This window comes from Podarcis filfolensis (assembly GCF_964270895.1).
Source record: "Podarcis filfolensis genome assembly, chromosome: 1".
NCBI lineage: Eukaryota > Metazoa > Chordata > Lepidosauria > Squamata > Lacertidae > Podarcis > Podarcis filfolensis.
In genome coordinates this window covers 100,797,651-100,822,777 of record NC_139604.1, presented here as the reverse complement: position 1 = coordinate 100,822,777, position 25,127 = coordinate 100,797,651, and the positions used below count along the sequence as shown (strand labels likewise).

The 25,127-nt window shown below is 41.0% G+C and overlaps 1 protein-coding gene across 2 annotated transcripts in view; it reads right to left on the bottom strand.

Annotated features, from left to right (window-relative positions):
- The window catches only part of COCH (cochlin), a 33,798-nt gene that overhangs the window by 5,146 nt on the left and 3,525 nt on the right, over positions 1-25,127 (bottom strand). For both annotated transcript variants that reach the window (XM_083615332.1, XM_083615333.1), the window contains 7 exons: positions 20,715-20,871; positions 8,480-8,613; positions 7,228-7,290; positions 6,050-6,094; positions 5,814-5,961; positions 1,541-1,644; positions 73-299 (listed from right to left, as the gene is read on the bottom strand). In XM_083615332.1, coding sequence (XP_083471458.1) covers positions 73-299; positions 1,541-1,644; positions 5,814-5,961; positions 6,050-6,094; positions 7,228-7,290; positions 8,480-8,613; positions 20,715-20,871 — 878 coding nt within the window. The remainder of the gene's footprint in view (positions 1-72; positions 300-1,540; positions 1,645-5,813; positions 5,962-6,049; positions 6,095-7,227; positions 7,291-8,479; positions 8,614-20,714; positions 20,872-25,127) is intronic.

Below are 25,127 nucleotides of genomic sequence, written 5' to 3'. Positions count from 1 at the left end.
AGTTGGGGATCTTGTCCAAAATCTACTGAAGCCCCACCCAGAGGCGGGAAATTTAGGAAGTCCTTTTCTCACCTTCTCAACAAAGCCAATGTCTTGAACCATCCCAAGCTCTTCAGGCGTGGGCTTTGCAATGGACACAATGAATACATTAATACCAAATTCTCTGGCCACTATTCCAGCTTCTTCCAGATTGTCTGATGGCCAGCCATCTATGAAAACCACGATGACTTTAGGAATGCCTTTGCGTACCCCATTTTCAGCAGTAAAGAATCTTTGTGCTGTGTGTTTCAATGCTTTTCCTGATAAGGCAGCAGGAGGGGGAGAGAAAAGAAAAATGATTTAGATTGTCAATTTTTGCTACTTTTGAAAGGACAACTCATTCTGTTTAGATGTCTAAAACATAGACTTCACAGACCAGGAACTTAAGAACAGTAAATAGAAATAGTTCTTTAAGATGCATAATTGAGACATACCATAAATTATCAGAGCGTTCCTAGTTGTGCTGTAGAATCTGTAAAACCTAATTTCAAGCAATGTGGCAGTAAGGCAGCCATCCTACATGCTGGGGGGGGGGGGCGGGCTAGCCCTTTTCAGACAAAGGGCCACTGCAACCTGTGTTCAGTTTTAAGAGCCATATATCAAAGACAGTGTGAATTTTTTTTTTTAAAGGAAATTTGATGACAGGGGTGGGTCACAAATGTTTTGGTATTACCAAATCATAGCAGAAGAGGCATGAGAGTTATCAATACATTATTTTTAAATGACAAATTATCAACACTGTGCTTTTGCAAACGATCCATCAGCACACGTATTTCTGTTTGACCGAATGAATGATTTCCCCTCTCTTCACCCCACAAGCAATTTTGAGGGATCTCTTTCCCGCCTTCCCCACCAATTTGGGTCGTGGGGGGTTGGAGAAAAAGAGGGGGAAAGTTCCACTGTGCTCACGGAAGTCCTTGAGCTAGTGGGACAAGTTAGCTGAATCCAGCCCTATGCTTTTCTGCAGGGATCACACACAGGAATTATAGATACAAGTGTGAAACAGTTCCAGAAAAGATTTAGTAGTGATTCTCTGTATCGGGGGTGAGGCACCTGTGGCTCTCCAGATGTTGTTGGACTCCCATCATTTGGCCCCCAGGCCTGAGGTCCCTCACCCCTCATCTAGCATATGTTGTTCGAGGCTGTCAATCACTTTGGTTGCTATTTCAGAAGGCTGCATTTCTAAGTGCAAATAGCTTGAATGGCTTTAGTTTAGATAAAGGGCCAGATTCAACTGCATGGTGCTACTAGTGGGAGCTTGCACAATGACTTCTGCTCACACAATGGGCCTTTCCTCTCTCTCCTCTTCCTGCCCTCCAAAATTCGTTCGGGGGTCTCATGGGCATTCCATGGGAGGAGGGGGGAGATTGTTCCATCAGACAACCAGAAATGCGCTGACAGAGCCATCTCCTTAGCGCTACATTGAATTCCTCTCAAATACAGTACTTCATTATTTGAAAATACTATTTTTTATCTTTTGCCTGCCTGGGCTTGTACTTACCTGTATTGGAATTGCCTCCTTTGAATCCTATCTCTTTTATGGCAAATAAAACATCTTTTGATGCAGTGAAGTTTTTCAGGTAAAATTCTGTTTTTGGATGCTCACTATTTAAAAAACAAACAAACAAACAAACAAACAAACAAATAGAACAAGGTCATAATGTAACAGTGCTAAAATTAATGCTTTGGAGTCTGAGTGGCATTATTTAATCTATGAATCTTTTCAAAACTGATTTTACTACATCGGTTTCTGTTAGTTTCTTTTCCAATATAGAGTCAGATTCAGACCCACTGCTTCCTTAACAAAGATAGCTGCAGTCCTCAAATATAAATAACTGCACACTATCTCAGAACAATCTTTGGCAATTTCCACAAGCATCACTTAATCAGTGATGACATTTTCCAGGTTTGTAAATTAGAGGCGGAAACACACATTGATTAAAAGGTATGTACAGTTTTCTTTCACTTTCTAAGCAACACATATATTAATAACTCAATCAATCCCATTGGGTTCAATGGCAATTACTCTACAGTAAGAATGCATCGGGTGGCAACCATAAAATCACTTGTGAAAATACTTCAGGCCTGATCTAGCTGCATGTAGGGCCTGCTTGTAAAGGATCTCAAAAGTGCTTAATAGTTGTCCTAGTTTCTCCTCTGTCCCATGTGTGTTATAGGCACAGTGGGAAGTAATGGGAAATCTGAGCACATCTTCTGCATCTCCACCCTGCTCCTTTCTCTGTGCCTTGCAAATTTATGTTAGAAGAAAATCAACTCTTTTAAGCCCAGTCAGAATCTTCTACATTTGCATGCTCTACCAGTGGATGTAAATAGACCTCAGACCTTCTTGTCTTTCTTCCAAAGCATTGAAACAAAGACAACTGAGCAAACAACAGCATTACGGAAAATGTCACTGAGGTCTGTGAAAATGGAGCCGTATATTCCATATTTTTTATTTTATAAACTTGTACCACACATTTAACTTTATCTAGATTTTAAATACAATTTAAAATATATAATTGTTTTCTTTCTTTTTTACATTTTTAGGTGTGTTTGGATACCAAACGCATTCTGATTGCACAGAACGAAGTTCTGAGCTGCTGGAAGTTGTGTAGGCTGTGTAGCAAGCCTTTTTCCAAGTCAGCATGTTTAAGCTTCTCTTCCTATATCTGCTTTTCTTCTTGTTTGAAAGGCGGCTGATGTGTCTAGCTCTCCAGCAACCCCTGCCCCACAACCAAAACCCGTAGCATATCTCTTCTTTGGGGACATGAGCTTCTTGACTTGATAGCTATGAACAGAAGCAACCATATCTAAGGTCCACTCTCAAAAAGCCTGAATGATCAGCTTGATTCCCAAAACCCCCACCTTGCAGGAGCTGGAAGGAGATCAGAGAATTTTGTTGACAGAGGTAAGCAGATGATTATTTGGAGGGAAGAACAGAGAGAGAAATGCTTGACCCTCTGCCTGCCTGACACAAATGCTTCAATACATTTTTTTACCCCTTGGGTTTCCAAACACAAGTTTTCTCTTGTAAACAGGTAAATAGAACCTCTTACAGGAAAAAGCAGCTGGGTTGCTGCAGGGGCGGAAGGGTCTGGTGAGAGTCATATTACTCTCTTCTTGTGATGTGATGGAGTGGAAAAAAGCAGGTATGCTCAGGCTTAAGTACACGCTGCCAACCGCCACCCCCACCTCCACAATTGTCCCTGCTCTAAATCCTCTCTTTCCAAAGCAGCTTTCATTCCCCCCTCTGCAGGTTCTGTTACATTCATTTGCCCAATGCATTTGGATATGTGTCCTTCAGAAGAAACTGTAAAAACATGAAGATAAAATAAGATGCAGATTATCATGTTTTATTGCCATGGGAGATATTTTTGTGCTTACTTGTGAATTACTGTTTAAATGGATGTCTTCACAGCTGCCCCGGAAGAGAGAGATTTACAGTCAAAACACATTGGACTCACTTCAATAAACTGTTTCCAAGCACCTGTTCTGGGTTTTTTTGTTCTGCATTTTTCCCACCACAAGCAAAGTGACCATATCCACTGGCTGCATGTCAGATATACAATTTAACTAAATCTAGGAGTGCTATTTTCAGTTTAAACTCTGCCGGCCTTAATCTCTTCTATGTGTTTTTCCATCACCGTCAGCCACTCAACACAAAAAGCTTTTCTTGGCTCTACTAAAGTTTTCAGAAGAATTGCTCATTTTTGGAGCATAGATGACACTAATTCTCTTGGATGAAATGTTTGTGCTGCTAGTGCAGCCCACAAATATAATTGAATAATCCTTTTGTGACTTAGATGTTTATGGGGTAACTCATCATCAGCTTGGTAACAAGCAGTGTAAATTGTTCCAGATGTTTTTGGTCCTTTTTCTTTTACATATATTGTTAACAATCATTTGTTTTTGGATTACATTCGCACAGTAACGATCAATGTGGATTGACAGAGCAGAGTTGATACTTTAGTAAAAGAGACAGAGGGAGGGAGGAAGGAAGTGGCAGAAATAAAATCTCCACTACTTAATCTCACAGATGGTTCAAATTTTAGAGGGGGGAAAAAAGGATTCATAGCCCCTTTCTCCCAGAAGTGATTTCCAAAAAAAGTTACAGCGTTGGAAACTTGCCATTACACAAGGCCAGATGTAAGGATCCCAAAGAAACTGAAGTATTGTTTTTAAAATTGGGGTGAGGACTACAGTGGGAGACGTTTTGCATGCAGCTTTGATCCCTGGTATCTCCAACTAAAAAGGGCCAAGTTGCCGGTAATAGGAGATGGACATAGCTCAGTCGCAGTGCATCCACCTTGCTTGTGGAAGTTTCCAGGTTTAATCTCTGGCATCTCCAAGTAGCCCTGGAAATGTCCTTTGTCTGAAGCCCTGGAAAGCCACTGACAGCCAGCATAAACTGGCTGTCAGTGAGCTAGGTGGACCAATGCTCTGACTCAATATAAGGCAGCTTCCAATGTTCCTATGTAATGGAAAAGACCCTTTTTTGAGATTGTGAAAAGCTACTGCCACTCAGAAGTAGGAAATGCTAGGCAGAAAGATGGGCAAATAGTCTGATGGTATAAGGCACCTTGCTTCCTACAATCCCTAAGAACCAACAGAGCTGCTTTTTGCTGCATTTTAAACCATTATATTGGACCACTGATCTTTTGTCCTTAACTTTACTCCCAGTCTTTGGAAGTGTGATGGTAACTGATCTGTCAATAGCAAATATACCACCTTAAAGCTTGGGATCGTCGCAATATAGAAACAGCCATGTTTTAGCATGTCTGTGGTGGGTGGTCACTCTCATTTCCTCTGTTTCCAATGTTCAAACGTAAGTGCAGTTTATTCAGAAGCTGAATGAAACCAACCGTGTATCAAGCTTGGGGGAATTGTTGGTAAGGAGGGTATCCATGCCCTGTATATCCACAGTCTTGTGGTGCTTAATATCTGGCTGCTAATCTGGCACTGTGGGAACTTCAGACGTCATCTTAAAAAAAGTATTCTGGGTGCACAAAACAGTGAGTTGTATCAAAGAAACTTAAAGGGAGATAGGAGGGGGTGAGGCGTAATGTGAGGCAGGGCTTTAGCAAATGCACATCTGTTTTTCTTCCCTGAATAGCTATTATTCTGTCCCTTATCATGCTAGCCATGCTTTCCCACTTGTGTTCTAATAACCCTAATATACCTATATATAGATTAAATCTATTGATGACTACAAGCGTATATAGGAGGTGTGGGGAACATTTGACCCTTAATGTGTTGCTGAACTACAACTCCCATCATCCATGGCCATTGGCCACACCTGCTGGAGATTATGGGAGCTGTAGTTTAGCAGCATCTGGAGAGGCAAATGTTCCCCACACCTGCTGTACAAATAACCAAGAGCATCACAAGAACATCCAGAGAAAATGTGCCTTTGGCTACCGAATGCTAGGGAGTGATACAAGTGTGGGTTTATCACCATGATCTAATGGGCTAAACACAGTAATCACAATGCTGCACTAGACTGGTGTCAACACATCACTTTCTATACTATTACTATTTATTTTCATTTACTTGTTAATATACTCCTAATATACTCCATGGGTGCCATTTAATATTTAACGTGTAGGGAAACAGATGGCATTGATAGGCAGTTCAAATGTGATTCAAACTATAACAGAAAATGCATAACTGTAATAATGTCTTTTTTAGTTAGATCATGCCCACGCTAATCACATTGTTATAAATTATAGCACCTAAGAAGGAGCGATGTACCAAATAGGACATATTTCTAGTACCTGGCTTGTACAACTCCCACATGCGGTCCTTCAGATCCAATTCCCAGCATCACCGCTACTTTCCCAACAAAGTTCTTCTGCAAATTAAATCTACGCTGCCCAATATTGTAGCTTCCATCAATCAGAAAAGCAATATCCGCTTTACAGTCTGTGAACACCCAAGATAGTTAGATTAACTTAAAGGCAAATTAACATGAGAGATTTGTTTTATCGGACATGGTGAAATGGTAACCTACCTTTGTTCCCAGATTTTTTCTCAACTGTTTTCTTGGGCCGTTTACCTAGAAGGTAGGAAACACCATGAATTCTATACCTGTAAGTACTCTTAGTAATAGAGCTATGAAAGGCCCTTCAGCACAGACATTCAAAACATACTTTGAAGATTCATTTCACCATTATTATTTAATCATTTTAAAAAACACGCAGCTGACCACAGACACAGAGTGTGGAGTATATAGGCCAGGGATAAGAAACCTGTGGCCCATCAGATACCATTGCACTATGACTTCCTTAATCACTTTGCCATGCTGGCTGGAGCTGCAGTCCAACCACATCCAACAGCTCACGGGCTCCCCATCTCTGATATAGACAGAGATAGACTCACTGTTAACTGTTATAATAACAAGTTTCAGAGATTGTTATCTGGACTTATCTTTTGTTTTGTATAATGCTGAAAACTCAAAAAAAAAAAATTACACACACACACACACGCACACACACATTAAAGGGATTACCAGTAAATAAGATAACATATGTTCATTTTGCCAATAATAATTTACAAATTACCGTATTTTTCGCTCCATAAGACACACCTCACCATAAGACGCACCTAGTTTTTAGAGGGGGAGTGCATGAAAAAAAATATTCTTTAAAGGGAGCACTGAGCAGAGCCTGTATGCATCCCAGGCTCTGCTCTGCTCTTCCTTTCACAAGCCGCGAGGAGCGTGTGTGCAGTGCTTGTAGGCTTTTCCCCGAGGAGGGAGAAGGGCAGCCCGTCACTCTCGCTGTTCTGGCTTCTGGCTTAGCTGCGCAGCCTGCATTCACTCCATAAAACGCACACACATTTCCCCTTACTTTTTAGGAGGGAAAAAGTGCGTCTTATAGAGCAAAAAATACGGTATTTGCTAACAGCTATTTTCCTTTTCCATGTGCCTGGAATGAGCTTGCTACCTGAACACCTCTTGCAGGTCTTGGAAAATTCATAAAATCCTTCTGTACAAACAAATCTCCCTGCGTGCTGTGCTTCTGGGTCTCTCTCTCTCTCTCTCTCTCTCACACACACACACACACAATATATATATATATATATATATATATATATATATATGAATGATAATAATAGAATAGATAGAAAATAGTTTATTTCTTGGCCATTCCTCATCGGTAAGAACATATTTTGAAAGAAACATCTTACCTGTGGGTGGGCGTGCTGTTGAAATTGGCCGCCCAACAGCTTCAAGTGCAGCACTCTGGGGTCCTGTTACCACATTGAAAAACAAATTAAGCTTACTGCATTGCTGTCAAATTACATTGTAGTAAAACAGGTTGTACATGCTCAGTTTTACCTAATAAAAGAAACTGCAAAAAGTCAACACCTCAAGCCACTAGATCTCACTGAGAAGGAGACTCCTAGGAGCTAGTACAATAGCTTAAGGCATTTAGATGCAAAGAGTCTTCCTGCCTATGCTCCAGCCTAAAATGAGATTGCGTAATATTAAAGTAAACTAACTCCAGAGCAGTGGCAGACAGAAAGTAAAATGGAAAACCCTACAGATGACAAGAATATTTCCCCCAGTTACCTATACTGTGAATACTTTTTATCATACCGATGATGCATGCCCCAATGTTTTTTTACTTTGTTTTTATATTGATGATTATTTGATGTAAGTCATTATTGATGGAAGCCAATAATGTTAACTAATATATATAAAGAGAGAGAGAGAGAGAGAGAAAGGGAGAAACAAGTGACTGACAAGAACAGAATGTTAATTTACTTAAAATATTTCAACTTCTAGTTTCATCAGAAACATAGCTGGACTGCAAACAGGGCACCAGTTTCTCAGTTTACAGTCTGGTGACTCTGTAAACTAAGTATTATCTTTTCAATGGCCCATGAGCAAATATAATAAGCCCAAAGCCCTGAGACTGAGAATGACCATGCAGAGTGCAGCATCTCAAATAAAGATCAGGAACCAAATGTAAATGAGTGCATTTATGAAGATCTCTCACATCCTACGGCCTATTGAGTAGAACTTACTGCTTTGGTAGTTCTGAAGTAATTATTCATGTTATGTGTTGCATAACTGTCCAGGAATAATATGTACATTATTCCTGGCATCAGTTTTTTCAAGCCAAAGCAAAAGCCAATGTTTTGACAGTTGCATATGCTTCACATATTTTTCACGGCAGCCTAAAATATTTAGGAGGCTCCCTGGAAGAAAAACCTTGACTCAACAAGGCATCATTTGATGCCTGCTGATTTTGTACATTAGGTTTGTCTGAAATTCTTTATCACATCACACAAGAGGAGCAGCACGGTGGTTTGCTACTCTTAAAAATAGAAAATCAAACCAACAGAAAAAATAATAATGAGCCAGCCAGTTTCTTCCATGCTGATACTTTCCAAACTCACTTGGCAAAATAATAACACTTGAACATGCACTTACTGGAAACTGAGAATGATGATGACCATCTAGCGAGTGCTTGAGACTGGATTCCATTGGCATAGATTGCAAGGTAGTTCTCTTGCCCTGGCAATATTTGCACTCTGACAGGCCCACCTTTACTGGTGATCACCCCTCTGTACCAAAATAAGATTTTCAGATACACATTTGTATAACTACATGCAACCAAGACCATTTCACACTGTGGAGAAGACTTGTCTAACTACGAGCCTGATCAATTTTGCAAGATGGCTGCAGTGCCTTCTTGCAGGGGCTAGTTCCAATCACTAAGATTAAGAGGGAAATAAATAAATAAATAAATAAATAAAGTTTATGTATTTTCAGGTCAGCTTGAAACATAGTGACTAAGAAGCAAACTCAACTCAGTGCAATGCAATGTGCTTCCTAGGAAACATTTCGGATTTACTGAACAGTTGCTTTCGGTTACAATACTATACACACTTACCTGGGAGCAAGTTCAGTAGAACTCAGACATCTTATCAATACATTTAGTATAAACGCAGCAAAATGTGTGATGTGTCCCCAAGACTGATTTGAGAAGTAACTGCTGTTATAGTTTAAAATATAACTGCCAAGGGTACAAATTTGTCTCCTTAGCTTAGCTGATAAACTTTTGAGGTTTGTAACAGCTTTAGTTGGATACATAACTTGCTGCACTCCTTAATGGCCTGCTCCCAAGTGGTGTGGCTTCTTTGTGTGTAAGCAGAATTTTGGATAACCCAAGTCTTTAAAAGGTCAATAACTTTTAAGTAGAGCCTGTAAGCATATTTGAAACTGGTACGATTGACGCTGGATGGGTGCAATATGAGCTGATCACTTTGCTTCCACACACATCTTTTCGGCAACAATATGGACAAATGATAGTTTCTAACCCACAGTTTGCTTTCCCACAATAGTCCAACGGGTTTGCTTTCCCACAATAGTCCAATGCATGAGCAACTGAGGCCATGTCCACCTTTTTCCAGCCACCAAACACAACTGGTGAGAAATAAAACGGGACTGTGGCTGCAGAGACGTAACCCAAGCTATTCTACTTTGTAATGCTAACTTCCAAAATCTTCCATCTTTTCTGCCAAAAATAGATGATAAAATGGCTATCTGAAAGGGGATTTCTGTTTCAAATATTTATAAATCAGCTTGGTAGGACAGCAATAAATAATTCTTGACTACACATCCTTCATACTTCTTAAGTGACTGGTGACATTTACTCAGCATGCTAGTTCACAAGAGCTAACTATCAATGTCAAATGAAATCCTACCACTCATGAATGTCCTATTACCGTAGTACAAAACTAATATAAATAATATTTGTTTGGAGCAGTTACAGTTAGAGGAAAATAAAAGTTAGAATGGAGGATAGTAAAATAGCAGAAGGAAGAGTAAGAGTGAAATATGAAAATCACCCTTATATAATCATTCAGGAAAATAGTAAATAGATTTGAATTCCTGATACAGCCACTATTAGGGAACATTTCTATAGTTCCTAGGATGGCATCCTAGAGGCTGTAGGATGTCTCTCCAAGGGTGGAGCGGGAAGTCCAACCTCAGAGTGGAGATCCAACCTCTAAAGGCCTCTACTTGCCACTGCAGAAACCTCTGCAGCCTTTAACTTGCTAATCCTGTATTAGAGCTCCAATATTGGTAGCAGCAAAACAGGGGTGAGCCAGGAGAGATGAGGGTAGACTATGGAAAGACTTGAATCCAAAGCTTTCCCGTTCCCCCAACACCATCTTTCAAATGGGGTGGAGGTGGTGAGAATATATCAGTCCTGAAACACTGAAAAGAATGGGAGGGAAATCGCAGAATCAGAAAACAAACAAGAATCCCAACCAATGAAAAACAAAGAAAAGGAAAAGGAAAAACTAATCTCTGACCTCCCTTCCATCCTGCTGCCATGCTCTCAGCAGGACTTTGAATATTTTGGATTTTCTGCCTTCAGTTCTCCCCGGTTCCGTTAGTAGGATTGCTCCTGTTCACATAAGTTACCTGTAGTTCAACCACATGTTTCTACTAATGTGGGGAACATAAACATTTAACCATCATATTAATTTAGATCAAAGGATGAAAAACCCACCACATGGAAAATTCAGCCTACACAACTTTTATCAGCATTCCCAGGAAATGAAGGATTATGTTTTATAGCTACAAACACACTTATATTCAATTACTGGTAACTTTAATCTGCTGAAACAGTAATACTACTTAGATGTTCCAGCAAAATTCTGGATTATGCATTAAATTCTTGTTTAACACCACAGCTATCTTGGCTTGCTGTCATTGAATAAGTGTGATCTTTGAGATAACAAACATGTAAAATAGTCACCATAACATAGTGGCTAAACGATTCAGAAATAAATCAGGAAGTGCCTGGGCCAAATATAAACTGTTATGAAGTCAATAAATTGACTTAGGCAAGCTACTCCCATAGTTTCAAATCCCCTCCCCATGCACACAATGGAGAATTTCTCTATGAACACCTATGATTTTCCACCCTCTTCTTTTTTAACATGTATTCGTACCAATCAAAGCTGCTTCCTAATGGGCAGTCTAGTAAAAATGACGAGCAGATCACACCCACTGAAATTATTGTGGCCCACCTTAAAGTAACAGAATTAGGATAGGAAAATTGTCTCCTTGCAGGTCAGTGGAATTGTATGGGTTTAAATCTAACTATATTGGATTACTTGGATTACAAGCTTTTCCGTCATCACTAGAATGTTGTACTTTATATACTGTGGGCAACATAGGATGGACTTATCATTATGTGATATGAATGCACTACATCTCTGCTTCTTTTAGCACTGAGGGGCCCTTTTGGAATATCTTTTGGATTTGCCTCAAAGAACATCAAATAACTTCCCTCCAATAAACCCTGGTTTTGTTGTCACCCTGTCATTCCACTATTTGTGCCCTGGGCTTGTTACCACCCAGCACGTCAACATCCATTTGAATTACCCTGATAATTTTCCAGCACTCTGTTCACTTTGCCAGTTACCTAATGGTTACCACATTTCCTGTAAGTGCCCCAGTTGTTTGATAGGAACAGCCTGGAGATGTCACTGTGTTTCTTTAAACCCTGCTAATAACTATTACATGGGGCATGGGTGGCGCTGTGGGTTAAACCACAGAGCCTAGAGCTTGCCGATCAGAAGGTTGGCAGTTCGAATCCTCTCAATGGGGTGAGCTCCCGTTGCTCGGTCCCTGCTCCTGCCAACCTAGCAGTTCGAAAGCACATCAAAGTGCAAGTAGATAAATAGGTACTGCTCCGGCGGGAAGGTAAATGGCGTTTCCGTGCGCAGCTCTGGTTCGCCAGAAGTGGCTTAGTCATGCTGGCTCCCTCGGCCCATAAAGCGAGTTGAGCGCCGCAACCCCAGAGTCATCCGTGACTGGACCTAATGGTCAGGGGTCCCTTTACCTTTAATAACTATTACAAACTGCTAATAACAATATTATTTTATAATCCTGCAGATCACATTCTACAGGTATGGCTCTGAAAGGTATGACATACTGAATGGAGAAATACAGAGAAAGCCTTAGGGAAAAGGAACAAAGCATCACTGCCCGTTCAGGACTCTAAAGTTGCATACATACAACATTTTATTCTAGAATCAACGGAGAACAAGCACTTGTTTTTTCTATATAGTCCACACACAATCTAGATCTATTGCATATTTCTTACCCCAGACAAGTGCTTATTGAGAAACTGGTTTCATTCAACAACAAAGGTTTGTTGCAGATTGATTCTGCACTACCCCGCAGTGTGTACATTTGAAAACAATTGCCCTAGCAATGGAAGGTGTATTCGCACCTCCCTAATGACATTATGGATGGACACTTCTTCATTCACCTGGGGCATGTGCAGGAAGCATACCCTCCAACATTTCTCCAATGAAAATATGGACATCCTAAATAAGAAGAATAATAATAATTCCACCATTTATACCCCTCCCATTCGACTGGGTTGCCCCATCCACTCTGGGCACCTTTCAACTTGTGTAAAAACATAATAAAACATTGAACATTAAAAAACCTTCCCTATACAGGGCTGCCTTCAAATGGCTTGGGGAATCAGATAACTCCATACCCTCCAACATTTCTCCAATGAAAATAGATATGTCCTAAGGAAAAATGGGACATTCCAAGATCAAATCAGAAACCGGGACAGCTTCTGTGAATCTGGGACTGTCCCTGGAAAATAAGGACACTTGGAGGGTCTGAGGGAAGAAATGGCATGGATAATGTAATCAAAGGGAGGGTTTTAGAATGCATATCAAGTAACCACACCCACCCTTGTGGAAGGCAGTATTTAGAATCATTTTAGATGATTACAGAATGAGAAAAGCTGGATTTTAATGCTACAAATGGGTTATCATGTATGCAGCATGGGATATTATTTTCTTGTCTTCGATGAGCATAAGTGTGAGTATAAATATATATAAAAAATTAAAAAATAGTCCAGTAGCACCTTAGAGACCAACTGAGTTTGTTCTTGATATAAGATTTTGTGTGCATGCACACTTTCTAAGCTTAAACCAAGAACAAACTTAGTTGGTCTCTAAGGTGCTACTAGACAATTTTTTAATTTTTTAAAATATTTCGACTGTGTCAGACCAACACGGCTACCTACCTGAATCTAGAACCATAAGTGAGTAGCTACCAATGACCTTTTCCTATTTTCTGAGCAAATAAAACTTCAGGACAATTGTTCTGGCATTATTTTTTTTTACTGGACTAGCATCTGATGGTGAAAGGCTATGAATTATTTTGAGTTTTACAGAGCAGAGCAGCGCAACAGAAACAACATTTTTCTTTAAATTCTGGCACCTGTATCATTCTGATGTAGGTCTTATAAGAACTGAGAGGAGCAAAACATTTGTGCAGCACACGTTCCTCATACCACCAAGTGGCCACAACGAGCCCTCACCTAGGTTTTTATCTAGGGCAGCCTTCCTCAGTTACGTTACTGGATTAATAAACACTGCTCTCATTTCCCCCTCTAGTTCTACTTCTTAGCTTGAAGCTACTAAAACAGTTCCTTACTCCGTCTTTGTCACTTTCCATTTACATCTTATCTTGGCATTTATAAGCTATTACACAACCTCCACCATCACCAGCCAGCATAGCCAATGGTCAGGAATAGCAGTGGTTGTGGTCCAACAATGCCTGGAGACCCAAGGTTGGGGAAACCTGATGTAGGGCATGACTAAAGACTAAAGATCCTACTATATATGTTTTTTAAAAAAATTAAGGAGGCAGCCTATTCAGAGTTAAGCATGGGAAAGCACAGCTGATATAAACGTGGTCTTTAAGTCTCTGCCACTAAAATCAATAGCACTTTAAAGCGTTTCAGCTTGATCCAGATGGTGCCTTAAGTTCTGGCCAGTATACATGACCCTATCACAAAGAGCATCTGCATTCTTAGCATAGATTTCATTTTAAAGCCGATTTCTAACATCTGTGGAAGGACTTATGCTTAAGCACAATAGTAGAAGGAAAACAAAAATAAACTATCTAGGTCTTCCACTGAAGAAAACAATTTTCAGATATCTTCATGGACTAAAGTCCACTTCATTGGATGTATGAAGTGTTATCCCAAGTGGACTGAAGTCCATAACAATTTATTGCATAATACATTGGTTAAGCCTTTAAGGTGCCACAAGACTCAACATGGTTGTTTTTGCTGCAGTGGACTTACACAGCTACCCCTCTGGAAATTAGAATTCACCTAACTGTTGCTAGGCTTTGACTTCAAGCTACAGCCCTCTTACCCATATGCATCAGCTATATGTGCACAGATGGGATGGTGCCAGCTAGTCCCTTTTCTCTTGAATGCGCTTAATGCTGTCAAAGTAACATAATGATCAGATCAGCATAATTGTCCAGGGAGGACAAAACGATGCCAGAACAATGTCCATACAAGTTGAAAGAGATGATGTTGCCATGCGAAGACAGGAAAAAACATGTCAAAGTGAAGGAGAATTGTTATTAGTCTTTAACTACAATGTTCCACTGTGATGGAGATAAAAAATAAAAAAGAGAAGAGTTGAGGTACTGTCCTTACAAGAACTGCATATGCATTACTCAGTCCAGAAATCCAAAAGAAAACGTCTCATCTGAGATCCAAATGGCACACCACGATGCTATTACTTTGCTTTCTGACAATACAGATGGGGAAACCACATGTCCGTTAAATGGAAAGCGAAATGCAGACCTCCTGGGTCTGAGCAGAAAACCCAAAATATGGCAGTTAAATATATGAAAACATTTTGCATGCAATTAACTACAATGGGATTCTCTGTGGTTAATGACTGGAATGCAAAATAATATATCTTTATTGGAATCTAGGGTGAGGGAAGAATATCAGATAAATATTGTTCTCGTTCTTTTCTCTCCCTTTTTCTCCTTAACTTGAGGTGGCTGAAATCAGTTCCTCTTGTCCTCTTCACCATTTGCCATTTCTATCTTGTTTTGACCTTTGAAGTATTATATACTTTTTCACACTGCCATTGGCTGTGATACAGTAATACAATGTGAATGCCTGCAAGAAATAGCACTGGTACAACTGTTTTGCAGACACTTTCTCTTGCCTTATGTATCATGCCAAACTTTCAAACTGAGTTTGGGACTTAAGGAGTTTGGTGTAAAAAGCTACTAAAGGAAGCAAATACAGTGCCAGTCCTCACAACCAACTTGTGGAATTGTAAATTTTGGTTGAGTGGATGCTAGTACTGAGAACATGCCAATGGCATCACATTACTCTTTGTGTGGACAGGTGGGGTCCCCCAAACCCTGGGCAGCCCCTGTGTGGAATAACGAATCAAGACAACGTGCTATGGGATTAAAATTGGCCACAACTTTATTATGTTTCAGATGTGGGTAGACCTTGGCTCAGGCACTGGACATTTATCCCTCCCAGTCCCCCGCCAGGGATCTGGGGAACATCAGGGTTATCCAGAGTGTGGGGGATGGGCTGGCTCTGGAGAACATATGTTCAAGCAGAGAGAGCCCGCCCCTGTTAAGCCGCCGTCGCAGGGGAGAGCAATAACAACCTCTAGGCGTACGGTCAAAGCCTCCTGGTATTGCCACCACAAAGAGAAGGGGAGCGTGGGTCACTGCTACACGCCCACCCCCATTTAGGGAGGATAGACAGGTAAGATCCTCCCCCTATTGTGTGGGCAGGGTGGTCCCTCCCCCTACCTGGCCTGATCACCTTGGCAATGCCTCCCCAGGCGGGATTGGGTAACTGGCTGAGGTAGGCAGAGACCTCCAGGTATCCCACCTGGGGAAGGCAAATTCAAGCCTGTGCTAATGGTGTCGCATAGGGTCCCGGGGGCTGCCCGTGCCCACACAAAGGTCACCCCCATTTAATGTGGGGAGCGGTCATTCCTAGAACATGCCCAATTCTCAAATCACATTTCCCACATTGCCCAATCAACTTTTGGTAGCTTTCCAATGGTGCAGGAAGTATGAGCTGGTTGGAAGCGAAGCAAGTGCTGATGCAAATTGTACAACCTTCTTGAATGAGCACCTAGAGCCACACACCTATCCAATATTCCAGTTATGCAGGGGTGGGAACCCTTTTCAGTCTGAGGGCCATATGTTTTAGTGGGCAGCCTTCTGAGGGCCGCATACCCCCGGAGTCAAAAAGTGAGTGGGGTGACAGATGTGACTCTTAACTTTGTACAGCAGACTACATTACAGCCACTTAGAAGCCAGGGGTTTCTACTCTGTGCCCCCCCATTACCAATCTCTCCACCCAGGCAAGCAACCAGAGTTGTCACAGTTCAAGGACACATTCCAGCCAGGCTAAAGTATACCTGAAGGAGAGTCTCCACCCCCATCGTTCTGCCCGGACACTGAGTTCCAGCATCGAGGGCCTTCTGGTGGTTCCCTCACTGCGAGAAGTGAAGCTACAGGGAACCAGGCAGAGGGCCTTCTCGGTGGTGGTGCCTGCCCTATGGAATGCCCTCCCACTAGATGTCAAAGAAATAAACAACTGACTTTTCGAAGACATCTGAATGCAGCCCTGTTTAGGGAAACTTTTAATATTTGATGAATTACTGTATTTTAATATTTTGCTGGAAGCTGCCCAGAGTGGCTGGGGAAACCCAGCCAGATGGGCAGGGTTTAAATAAATTATTATTATTATTATTATTATTATTATTATTATTATTATTATTGGTTGGTGAGGCATGTGGCCTGGGGAGAGGTTATGTGGCCTGGGAAATAGGCATTCCTTTTGAATATATGAATATATGAAGACCCCAGGGAGGGGTCTTGATCAATCCTGCTACTTTTAATGGCTAGGAACTGTAGCTGGGACTTGCTGTATGGACTCTGCCATTGATTTGTAGCTCCACACACCTAGCCTTGCTTCCATATTATTATGCTAGGTCAGAAGACTCAGAGGGTTGGTAGATAAAATACACTTTGGTAATGCCCCCCCCTCAATTAAACAAAAGGATTTCTCCCTAAAATATAATGCAATTAGATTTAGTGTCTGTCTCTTTAAAGAGCAACAAAACCACAGTTCTTCTCTTGGTCATACGCCTGATATCATACATTCCTAGAAAAGAATCTAAGATGATGTAGTGAGTGTTTTAGTCTTTTTGGAAAGTTTTAAATCTTTGGAATTTACAGCTAAGATGTGCATCATTGGAAATGATTTATTTCTATTGTGCGAAGAGGGAGCTGGCTTCCTAGCTCCATAAGCATAGCCCCTTTTGTGACTTTTCAGGCCACGTAAGGGCAGCATAAGTGCCGAAACTTGTCCGGGTTAATTCATTTTTCTGTATGAAAAATATGTGTCTGTAGATAACCCTCAGGCAATTATAGAGTCAAGAATGCTGCCCTCTAGGGACGGGAAGAGAGAAAAATCCTGTCATGGCAGCTAACTCTTATAAGCTAGGAAGGATTTAACAGGCCAAATTGCAGAAAACCTGAAAATGGGAGAATAGCCCAGAAGCCTATTATGGATACAAAACAGTCCCATGATAACATGGAAAAGTATCACATGGCAGCTTGGAATTATGCTATGAGTATGGGTAGGGGTAGGCAAACTAAGGCCTGGGGGCTGGATGCAGCCTAATCACCTTCTCAGTCTGGCCTGCAGATGGTCCAGGAATCAGTGTGTTTTTACATGAGTAGAATGTGCCTTTTATTTAAAATGAATCTCTGGGTTATTTGTGGGGCCTGCCTGGTGTTTTTACATGGGTAGAATGTGTGCTTTTATTTAAAATGCATCTCAGGGTTATTTGTGGGACACAGGAATTCGTTCATTTTTTTTTCTAAATATAGTCCGGCCCACCACATGGTGGGTGGGCCGGCCCACAGCTGAAAAAGGTTGCTAACCCCTGAATATGGGGATAGGGGACAGGGAAGAACATTTGTTTGTTTGTTTGTTTAATAGAATGGGGGTAATGAACCTGTGATCCAGATGCTGTTGGATTTCAATTCCCAACTGTCCTAGACCAGGCTTCCTCAACCTCGGCCCTCCAGATGTTTTGAAACTACAATCCCCTTCATCCCTGACCACTGGTCCTGCTAGCCAGGGATCATGGGAGTTGTAGGCCAAAAACATCTGGAGGGCTGAAGTTGAGGAAGCCTGCCCTAGACAGTTTGGCCCATGATGGGAGTTGTTGTCCAACAACATCCAGAAAGTTACAGGCTCCCATCCCTGATTTAGAATCTATCTGGGCTAATGACTGCTAATAGCAAGAAGCTAACTGTTTCTCTGAAGAAAAGAACTGCTAGTTAAGTGCAAGGAAGATAGTCAAGGTCTTTTCACTGATAGCCAAAGTAGTTACTGCTGAAGGTCTGTTCTCCTGCTGGCTAAGGAAACATGAGCTGCTGAAATGCATCTGCAGGGTCTCAACACTGGAAGCTTTTCAGTAAAGTACATGCTTTTTTGTAAAGCACATGCATGTTTATCTGCTTAAATCAATAGAGGAGAATCACATCTGGAATCACTTCTGGCTGGAGGACTGGATCTAGAAATGGCCAACTCTTCATGAGCCACTTTGACAAGTGAGTGGGGCTACTCACCTGTCAATCTCCTGATATGATATGACATCAGATGATTGAAACTTCAAACTGCCACCATAAAGAAAAAAATTGGGTGCACACTCTTAGCGTTTCAGTTATTTGCCAGCTTTAACTTTCTCACGTCTGATGTTACATGATGTCAGGTGTAGGAAAGGTGGGCGAGGTTCACCCAATAGGGCTGTGGGGGCCAATCTCAGCGTCCTGACATGTCTAATCAGACCTGCAGGTCAGAGGTTCTCTACCACTGGCTTATACATTTCCTCTGCTCTTAATTTTTTCAGTTCCACCCTGCTCCAAAAAGAGGATTTGCCCAAAGTCTGTTCAGTTAGCAATGTGCAAATCCCACTTCTGCTCCAAACCAGAACGTTGGGTTGCCCATGAGCCCAATTGGGGAAAAATATTATTCCTGTGTCATTATTGGGATAATATATTCCAGCTGAAACAGCTTAAAAGAGACATGAAGAAATAAGGTCCAGAGATCAGATGAAAGGGGTATATCCCTCCCTAACACCTTGACTGTGTTATACATGCACACATCCGCACACAGAGAGAGGAAGGAGCTTAATTATTATTGTTATTGTGTTCATAAATCGCAATGCACACAAACGTATCTATTTCTGTAATGTGCCAGGGCTGAGCACTATCCCAGAAAACAAGTTCCAGGACTGAACACTGGCTTCAATCATGGCCTGCTGCACAGGCAAAAAAGATGGAAGTTTCTCTTTTGCAAACATATTTTTTATTCTACTGAGTTGCGCAAAACATCTTGAAGCACCTCTTGAGAATAGCAGTAACATGCATCCAAAGCAAAGAATGCCTTGCTATTGGCATCCACTCATTAGCGGACATTATTCCACAGACTATTTGTACATGGCTAGAAGACAATGCATTATGCCAGGTTCCAAACTCATTAAAAACCTTTCACCATCGCTCTTGAGCAGCACCATTTCCAAAAGACTACTGCCCAAGAGAAACCAGTTTACAAATACTCAAAGGCGGAACCTGGCACATAACTTTTTGAGACACTTTCTATTGCCACCATCCCTGCCATGAGAAGCCTAGGGAGGCTGCATTTGGACATAGCTGGAAAGTGACTGCATGTACTCTCCAAAAACATTTTCATTTGGGCAGAGCTAACAAACTTAATGCGAGATTATTTTTAAAGTATGAGAAAAGCTAGAGGTTAGAAACATCTGGGCCCATCACCTCCTGGCAAATAGAAGGGGAAGAAATGGAGGCAGTGAGAGATTTTACTTTCTTGGGCTCCATGATCACTACAGATGGTGACAGCAGTCACGAAATTAAAAGACGCTTGCTTCTTGGGAGAAAAGCGATGACAAACCTAGACAGCATCTTAAAAAGCAGAGACATCACCTTGCCAACAAAGGTCCGTATAGTTAAAGCTATGGTTTTCCCAGTAGTGATGTGTGGAAGTGAGAGCTGGACCATAAAGAAGGCTGATCGCCAAAGAATTGATGCTTTTGAATTATGGTGCTGGAGGAGACTCTTGAGAGTCCCATGGACTGCAAGAAGATCAGACCTATCCATTCTGAAGGAAATCAGCCCTGAGTGCTCACTGGAAGGATAGATCGTGAAGCTGAGGCTCCCATACTTTGGCCACCTCATGAGAAGAGAAGACTCCCTGGAAAAGACCCTGATGTTGGGAAAGATTGAGGGTACAAGGAGAGAGGACGACAGAGGACAAGATGGCTGGATAGTTCTCAAAGCTACGCACATGAGTTTGACCAAACTGCGGGAGGCAGTGGAAGACAGGAGTGCCTGGCGTGCTCTGGTCCATGGGGTCATGAAGAGACAGACACGACTAAATGACTAAACAACAAAAGAAACATCTATTTCTTATAGTTAAATCCTTCATTTCTTCCATGATGGAGTGCCATGCACAGGTTCCCAAGCAGCTTCTATCGCTCAGTTCCAGGCCTGACCACAGCTGACATGTCATGTGCTTGCAGACTATGTCCTGAAATAGAACTATGTAGGCTACATAGCCAACAACCTACACCATTTTTAATTGATTTTAAAGTTGTGTTTTTATAATGTTATAGCCCACCCTGAGGCCTTATGGTGAAGGGTGAGTAAGAAATGCAATTAGTAACAACAACAGCATGGGAAACTGACCCCTAATTTTCACTGAACTGTTGATAATCAGGCTTACCTGTGAACGGCAGCTCCACAAACGCTGGAAAGGGAGGCGTACGCAACATTCCCATAGACTTGGAATTGCCATATAGGACAGTCCGATGGGCAGAGGACATCTATATTATTTTTTCTGAGATCCAGCCCTCTGGTAAAACATGAGACAGCTGACAGGACTGCAGAGGAAAATAAAGAGGTGGCATATAAAACATAAAGCCTAACAGAAAAACCAGTATTCAATTGCAGCGCAGCCAGTCTACCTCTATGAATACATCATTAAGTGTAAATTCATATATTTTACTTACTTACGGCATTTGTCCCTCACCCTTTAGCCAAAATGCTCTCAAGAGTGGCTTACAAAAATCATTTCTAAGGCAGCCCCTGCCCTCAGGCTTGAAATCTAAAAGGACATGACACACAAGGAAAAAGGAGTGGGAGGGAGGAGGGTAAAGCAAGCTCAGGAACAAGTCCTTAAAGTGACAGTTCTCAAAGTTATGGCTGATGTCAGTGGCAGTTTTGAAGTACTCTTCACCCCCACATCATATCCAAGAGCAGGGCAATGTTTAAGCAGATGGAAGACAAGGCGACTCCTGCCACACAGTTCTTTCGTCAGACAGCTGACTTGAGGGCAGCTTAAATGTAACAGCAACATATTGTCTAATAGGCCGCATTTGCATCATCAGAGCACTGACAGTACAGTTCTTTTGTTTCATCATCCCCAATTCCTTACCGCTTAGCAATTATCTGCCTCCTTTGAATTTGAAAACAGAGCATTAGTTTTTATGTGTGTGTCACCGGACACATTAGGTATTGATGAATTTTACCTACCTCAAATTACTGTTTTCAGGACTAGTTCGCATTCACAAGTCAGAACACTGAAGTGCAATGCAATATAATAACACTTATTGTTGTTCACCTAGCCTGCCCTTGCAATGAGAAGCCAGGGTGTTCTCTTTGATGTTAATTTGTCATTTTAACCTCATAGCAGGGCATTAGCGAAATCTTGTATTGGTTTAATCTTCACATAAACCCATGGGTCTTTGGCACTGCTTGCTGCCAGGATTCTCAAAGTTTGTGACAGGCCTTTGGCAGGATATCCTTTTTATTAGCCATGTGTTTGTAGACTATTGAAAGTGCGGCAGGTCAGTTACTTTCCACTGGCTCCCTGGAATTCACGTTAGCCTTGCTTGCTACGAATAACGTTGGTTCCGTGTGCACTAGTAAGACTCTTCATATTCAAAGATGGGAAATGTATTTGTCTACATGTGTGGACTATCTGTGTTGTTTTGGGTTGGGACATTGGCACCAGGTCACTGCAAAGTGGTGTGACATGTTTTCAATTACTTTGTTTTATAAATATTTATTAAGTTTTCCAATTTTATGCAAATACAAAAAGAAAAAGAAAAATATTGAAAACAAATCAATTTCAATAACAATTTTTCAGTAACATGTTTCTTTGACTTCCTCATACCTCCCCTTCTTGTTTTCTAGTTCAAATTGTTAATCCAGCAAATCCTAATGTCTTAACATTCCTTTTAAATTAACACCTTATTTTCCACTCAACTTTTTAAATTTTATGACTTAAACAATTTTAATCCCTGTTATCTTTATAACAGCTAGAGACCACAAAAGTTCAATCCAACAATGTTTTCAATTACTTTGTGGCTTTTGATATGTCTTGCTAATTGTGTAGTGGCATAACAAATCATCGGGCTAGGTTATAAATGATCTTGCACCAATTTTCCATTCATTCTTCTGTGGTTTAGTAATTCTGTTTCTGTTTTGAATTAATTAAATTCACATTTGGGAATTTTTATGTTAATTATATTAGTACTATAGTGCTATTCTATTTTGTGCAATAATTTGGTGTGGAAATCAGTTTTAGATTTAGGAGATCAATTTAAAAATCCAAATTATAGGGGCTACATTTTCACAAGCGACTAAAGGAAACCCAGCATTCCATTCCCTTTTGTGCTTTAAAAAAGTCTACACAAATCTAGCTAAGCCATGGTAGATTAGTTTATCGTTACGTTTGGTTATTGGGTTATTCATTATAAAGTACTGAAAAGTTATCTCATCTCCTTTTATTGCAATCTTATGCATTTTTACTGAAATAAGGGATACAAGACTAAATAAGGGTAAAATCTACATTCTTCCATACAGCACAGAAACACACCAGTTTAGTATAACTCATTAATAGAAACAAATTTATTTCTGTTTTATTTCCAGTTTTTAAAAAATAAATTACAGTGCAATCTCATAAGTGTGTTCAAAAGTTAACTGTAGAATTGCAGTACTTGTAGAACGATATAAGTTTTCTCTATTGAACCTATAAAAGAAAAAGAAAGTTTTAAAACATGTTTATAGGCTTCAGGAAAAATTCTTGTAAGACAATTGTAAATTACCACCTTGATCCACTGAGGTTGGAGGCAATGTAAAAAGATGCAGCTTCTGGGGCTGCATATTTGCATCTAGCTCTTGAGGTTGTATGTGAGGTTCTGAATGGTAATCATATTCACAGTGACCTTTACATACGATCAGCACACAATTTTGATAACACCAAGTGGATGTGCAGCATCTAGAAATGCACAGATGTGTATAGAGCAGCACTAAAAAGCCTACTGCTACATATGCAATTCTTGCTGAAAATTATATTTCAAAAGGTATTTGATACAATAGTTGTGCTATAATTTTCCTGGATATTAAAACCAAAGTTAAAATCAACCTTTTGGTCCTGCATCCAGCCCACAGTAATCACTATGTTGCAGATAATAGTCAATAAGTTCCATGGCCATTTCATTATTCTCCACCTCACTGATTATTATGGTTTATTGCTATATTTGGGGACGCGGGTGGCGCTGTGGGTTAAACCACAGAGCCTAGGACTTGCTGATCAGAAGGTCGGTGGTTCGAATCCCCGCAACGCGGTGAGCTCCCGTTGCTCTGTCCCAGCTCCTGCCAGCCTAGCAGTTCAAAAGCACGTCAAAGTGCAAGTAGATAAATAGGTACCGCTCCAGCAGCAGAGTCGGCCACGACTGGACCTAATGGTCAGGGGTCCCTTTACCTTTACATATTGCTATATTTATAGCCATGGCCACTAACCTGAATGGCTTTAAAAGGGGATTAGGCATCGAAGGAGGACAAGGCTATCAGCGCCTTAGTAACCTGTAGCTTGATGACTATTTTACCTCCAGAATCAGAGGCAGCATTCCTCTGAATACCAATTCTGGGGATCATGAATAAAAAGGTAAAGGGACCCCTGACCATTAGGTCCAGTCATAGCCGACTCTGGGATTGCGGCGCTCATCTCGCTATACTGGCTGAGGGAGCCGGCGTACAGCTTTCGGGTCATGTGGCCAGCATGACAAAGCCGCTTCTGGCGAACCAGAGCAGCGCACGGAAACAACGTTTACCTTCCCGCCGGAGTGGTACCTATTTATCTACTTGCACTTTGATGTGCTTTCGAACTGCTAGGTTGGCAGGAGCAGGGACCGAGCAACGGGAGCTCACCCCGTCACGTGGATTCGAACCACCGACCTTCTGATCGGCAAGTCCTAAGCTCTGTGGTTTAACCCACAGCGCCACCCAGAGAGACCTATTGCACTCATGTTCTCCTTGTGGAGATAGTTGTTTATATTATTTTATTTACATACTGTAGTTCTAAACCACACTCTCATATAAAATATGACAAGGCAACCTAAAAACAATAGAAGTGTAAAAAGAAGCAGCAGAAGCAGAAGTGGCAAAGAATCTCAGGTTTGGAAGGCTTGTTTGAAGAATACAGTTATTAAAAGACGCCTGAAATTGAACGGGGTTCCCATAAGCATCTGGCTGGCTACTGTGAGAAGCTGATCAGAATTTTGGACTTGACAGGCCTTTGTGCTAAACAAGCAAGACTCCTCTTATGTTATTATGTAAAATAACTATATCTCAGACAATAGTGTTCAAGTTATTGCCAGAAATATAAAAATGGTTCAAATTTGCATTATGTTACCAATGTTCCCCTTACAGAGCAAAGAAGGAGTATCACAGACAACTGTTACTAACGGATATCCAATGCAGTGTACTCTCTCCAAAGCCTTATAATAATTTTGAATGGGACAAAGGTTCAAAAAGTATATTTTGATTTTAATGTCCAAGGAAGTCATGGCACAAACAGCAGGTCAAATACCTTTCCAATATAATTTTCAGCTGTATTTAAGATACTACTGCTATTATACACAACCTTTTTGTTCTTATTTTGACACCTTTGGTCTTTCTTTTCCAATACGTTCTTCCAGAGTCACTACCTCTTTTTTAGACTTCATTCTACTTGTGTAAAAGGAAAAAGAAAGCATTCTTGAGTTTACATAGCTGCTTTCTCCAGATATCTACAGTACAAGAAACCTTTGTAACAATCTTGCTTAGGTCCTTTATGGGTTTGCCAACTCCT